General features: G+C 38.8%; 1 protein-coding gene across 1 annotated transcript in view; it reads right to left on the minus strand.

The window, feature by feature from the left end:
- Positions 1 to 5,201, minus strand: part of PAK1 (p21 (RAC1) activated kinase 1) — a 59,293-nt gene that overhangs the window by 23,769 nt on the left and 30,323 nt on the right. The window contains exons 7-8 of the mRNA XM_007461715.1: positions 3,408 to 3,471; positions 763 to 811 (exon numbers count right to left, since the gene is read on the minus strand). Coding sequence (XP_007461777.1) covers positions 763 to 811; positions 3,408 to 3,471 — 113 coding nt within the window. The remainder of the gene's footprint in view (positions 1 to 762; positions 812 to 3,407; positions 3,472 to 5,201) is intronic.

Below are 5,201 nucleotides of genomic sequence, written 5' to 3' on the forward strand. Positions count from 1 at the left end.
TTCCTGCTCTGAAACCAAAGAGTACAATTAAAAGAAACTTCAAGCATTCTAGATTCCCTTCATGGCTACCTTCTGCTGAAAATAAGATCTTAGGTATCAGGCCTTAGCAATAAGATCAGAGCTTTCCCAGCTTATGAAATGTGAGAGACAAAGAGGTGCCTCCAAATGAGGACTTCAATGTCTACTGGAATCCTGGGCACAGAGTAATGGAAGGACCACTAGATTGGGAGGCAAGAGACATATGTTTAAATCTCTTCTTTATCAGATTTCTCTCCCAAGCACCAGACTTGTAAAAATAATTGTCCACCAGGCAGTTTCACAAGAAAGTCTCTCAGGCAACATCTAACTTCCTCAAATCTGTACCTCCTCCTTTGTTCTTTCTCCTTGACTAGTACCACTCACTTGTGAGCCATCCTCATATTCACCAAATTCTGTCATATCTACTTAAGTACCTCTCAAATTCATCCACTTCTCCCCATTCATACTATGCTACCACCTTAGTCCAGACCATCATCTCTCACATGGAATTACACAGTAACCTCCTGACTCATTGCTCCACTCTTATCTCCCCCAATCTCTTCTCTACACTGTAGCCACAGTGACTTTTTCCAAAATCTGTAAATCTCATCATGTTAAGGAGTTCTAGTCTGCAATACTGAGAAACTAGAAGTGTCCCTATTGAGCTAAGAAGGGCAAAAACTTAACAAAAAGAAAAAAGAAACAGTGGAACTGAAGGACTAGTAGTTGGTGGTAGATACTTACCTCCTGTCCTGTGGCCACATCCATTGCAGTGTACACAGTGCCTGAAGCACTGAACAACAGGTGGGGGAAAGAAAAAAACAGGTGTTAGATGAAGTGACATTTGTCAAATGAAGCTCTACACACAATCTGGCAATGCAAGTGTTAATAAAAATAGCAGCAAAAATAATCCTCCCCATTGCCTCTCCCACTCCACTCTCATGAGAGGCAGTATGTAGTAGTAAAGAGAATATACGCTCTAGTGGCCATCAGGAAGTGAGGAAAGAAAGGAGGGACGGACGAAGAATGGCAGAGAAATACTAGGAATAATGCTAGGAAAGTAATCATGTCCATTCTAAATGACTAAAAACCACACTTTATGCCTATAACCATGAACCCTGTGTGTTTGTAGATGAGTGATATGCAACAATATTTGTAACCTTACATGTCAGTATGTCAGATTTATACGATGCGATTGAAAGAAACTTAAAATTCTATGTACTGCAAAAATGTATTCTAGGCAAGCTCTGTGATTATGCTTCCCAGGGAAGTCAGGTCAATTCGGGGGAAAAGTCACTTGTAAGTTTGCCTGGAAGACAGAAATTATGGTCACCAGCTTCCCAGCTACAACTGTTTAGTCAGGATACTAGCTACATGTCAGGAAGTTGGCATCATAAGATATGGACAATCAAATAAGGATGGGATTCTTTGCATTGGCAGTTTTTTCCCCATTGCCTGATCATCCTACCTCTAGACATCTTCTGTCATAAAGCTGATGTCTATATTCCTGTCCCCATTCTCCCCTATCCCACCAGATATACCATTCTTTAAGGGCAAATATGCCCAGTCCTCGGGGAACTGGACATTTTGAGACTGTGTCTCCATGATTACAGAGGCTCAGAAGCTATTGAGGCCCACTGGTTAGTTCCTGATTGTTTCTGCCTCAAATAGACATATGGTTAGACATATGAATTCCTGGTCAAAAAAACCTTCAGGTCTTAAAGGGAAAAAAAAAAAACAAGCAAAATTATAATAGTACTAATCTATCTTATTTGTGTGCCATGTACAGTTTTAAAATCATGGAATGTGGAAACATCAGCATAGGTGATTAAAACATATTGCATTCCTCCCTTAGCACTAACACACCTGTCAAGTAAGCAAGGAAAAAAACTTTTGCAGATAGTGCCTATTTATGGGCCTCATACATCTGAACACACACATCAGCAGTTTGGGAGGTGAAAGACCCTGAATCCACAACCCCTTTCGCTTAAATGAAGAAACTGAAGTCCAGAGATAGGACCTGACTTGCCCACACTTGTCTGTGTACCTTTCTGCTACATTCTGAATATCTCAACGTAATTATCTAAAGGAAATACCATCCCAGATTACTCTGAGGCAAGCAAAACAATTTCTTCTCAAGGTGTTAACTACCTTATACCGGTTCAGACTCACAAAAGCACCAGACCAGGAAAAAATGAGATGCACTAAAGTCCAGGGTTGTTTTGAGGACTGAATTAAACAATAGATGCAAATAACAGATGTAAACTGTAGAATACTGTACAAATACAACATCAGTATATTATGCATTACTTTATCTTATTTTAGAAGTTCTTGGATGCATAAAAAAGAAAACTAAAACAGAAAGCTTCAATTACTTCATTAACAACAATGCTTTCACTCAAGTAACACTGAGAGCTTTCTACAAGCCAGACACTTTTCTTCAGTTTCTTTTTAATTTTAGCTAATTGGATATATCTGTAGAAATCTTATTATTTTTTCTTTTATATACAGAGGTATAACTTACCTAATCTGCACAAATCTCAAGTACACAACTTGATGATTCTTCATTATGTACACACCTACATGTTCACCATCACGATCACCCCTGAAGGTTCTCTCTTGCCACATCCCAATCAACACTCGCCTCCCAGACGCAATGATTATTCTGACTTATATTAGCATTAGTTCTGCTTGTTCTTTAACTCCATATAAATAAAATCATACAGCATCTGCTCTTTTGTATCTGTCTTCTCTTACTCAAAATAATGGCCACTTTTAAGACTTATCACAGTATATTATAATTTTTTGTTTGACTATCTCCTTCTGTAGACATGGGGTCTCTGAAGGGAGAGACTGATTCATAGCTGTATTCACAGTGCCTAGCACCTAACAGGCATTCAGTTAAGATTTGCTGAGTTCAGTACATTGAGGGCAGTATACAAGATGCAGAGAAGGAATCAGAGAGCAGGAGACATGAATTCTGGCATCCACTAGAAAAACAGATCCCATTATACTAGCAGAAGAGTCTGCAGTTCTGAGTCTTCCATTTCATATTAGTGCTGGTAGGTCTCAGCATCAGGTAAACAGGGTTAATCTGGAAAAGCAGAGCTATAATTTGGGAAGAAGGTTTTGTGCCAAGAAAATAAATGGGTTTTTCACTCTCACCACAGGTGTATTTTTAGCAATCATGTCAGCTAATGGCACATCTCACATATTAAACATAATTCTGTAAACCTGAGGTCAGCCTAACAAAACACCTTCAGATGGGTGAGGGGTGAGGTGGAGAAAGAAGAACAAGATTTATGAGAGGCAAAACAAAAGCAAAATCGTATATACCAGCACACACAATTTTAAGTCATTTTTCTAGGGAAGAAAATGCCCCTACTAACCCTTGCCCAATCTTCTCAAACCGTGTGTATTTCTTCTTAGGATCGCCCACACTCACTATGCTCCCTTTGAAAGAAACAGAGAACATAAATCAGTTTTTCCCAGATCAACATACAAAACAGGCCCCATATTTTCCCAAATGCTGAGCTGGCAAGGATTAAAGAACTATCTCCAATACCTAAAACCCACACTAAGCAGGTCCTTAGGTTTCCCTCTTTAAGTTTCAACCAGAAGTTTCATCTCCTTACCGCTTTTATTCATAGCACTCTAATCCAATTCTAAACTCCTAAAAGTTATTCATTCATTTTAAAATCCGTTCATTCAATAGACATTTACTCATTTTAACATGCTCACTTGCTACGTACTAAGCTCTATGTTGAATGCAACAAATAAAGAGATAGATTAGACACAGTTAAGACAGTCTCTGCTCTCAAGAAGCTCTAATCTCAGAGGAGACAGACAATAAGTATAAAGTTCCATGAAAATATAATAACTGTGGTGATACAGAAAGAGGCAAAAATATAGACTGGAAAGGCTTCAGAAGGGAAGTGATATCTGGACTAATTTTTACAGGGTTAGTAGGAATTAGCCAGGGAGAGAAAGTCAAGAAAGGGTTACAACAGAAAGTACTTCAAGTGCAAAGACACAGAGGTATGAGAGAGTTGACAGTTTCAAAAAAAGGATTCTGGAGATGGTAAAACTGAGGCCCACAGAAAGGAAGATACTTCCCCTCAAGGTCACACAGCAAACTGGTGTCAGAGCTAAGATTAGGAGCTTGGTTTTGGTCTCCCAGTCCAAAGTCCTTTCCACTAATACCAATTACTAGTATTTGGTACTTTTCACATACATTATTTCATCTGACTTACAAATGAGACAGGTATTAACATCCCTATTTAAAAGATGAGAAAAAGGAGGGCCAGAGAACAGTAGGAAATCACCCAGCATGCAGGTTAGTGGCTGTGCTTCAACCCAAGGGTCCATAACTCCCAGGTCAGTCTGCTTTCCATAATTCTATGTTCTAAGTATTACTGTTTAAAAAAAAATCTGGTTCAGAGAAAAAGAATACATACAAGAGTAAACAGACGGCTAGGTAAGTGGCTTTTCTTATTTCATCATTTCGTAAGGGGTCTGGGCAAGGGCAACTTTTAAAAGAGTGAAATTTTTTAAAAAAGTCAAGTAAGAATTATCAGGACAAAGTCGAGAGCTGCTAAGCTGAGGAACCAGAAACCTCAGCTTTAAAAAGCAATGCCAGTGTGCAGACTTGACCAAATCAGTCACATCAAATCCTCTTTAGAAGTAGATAAGTTCAAAGAATAAATCAAAGGCCTTGTCAGATGATTCTTCCAAGCCTACAGACCAACCCAGTCCTTTCTTCTCATATGAATTCTCCTGCAGATTACTGAAAAAGAAACAAGCTACCCTAATATTTCTGGTCACTAAAAAAAGTAAAATGGAAGTTTCCACCTGACTGCAAGAAACAGCATGTTCTGATTACAGGAGCACAAGGTGCACTCTAACCCCAGCTCTGTCACTTTTTGGCTGTGTGAATTTTCGCAGAGTATTTAGCATCGCTAGCCTCAAATACCTTAACTGCAAAAAATCAGGGTTATAATGTCTGCCTTCAAGGGTTAAAATGAGGAGTAAATGAAAAAAAATCAAGAAAATGCCTTGCTTTTCATTTGGTACATAGCACAGGCTCACAAAATGTTAATTTCCCTTACTTCTTTTCCTTCAGCCAAGATGGCAGATCCATCTTCTGTCAACAGAAACATCAATAATCAACATAGCACTCTTTC

This window comes from Lipotes vexillifer, unplaced genomic scaffold (assembly GCF_000442215.2).
Source record: "Lipotes vexillifer unplaced genomic scaffold, Lipotes_vexillifer_v1.1 scaffold223, whole genome shotgun sequence".
In the NCBI taxonomy this organism is placed as follows: Eukaryota; Metazoa; Chordata; class Mammalia; order Artiodactyla; family Lipotidae; genus Lipotes; species Lipotes vexillifer.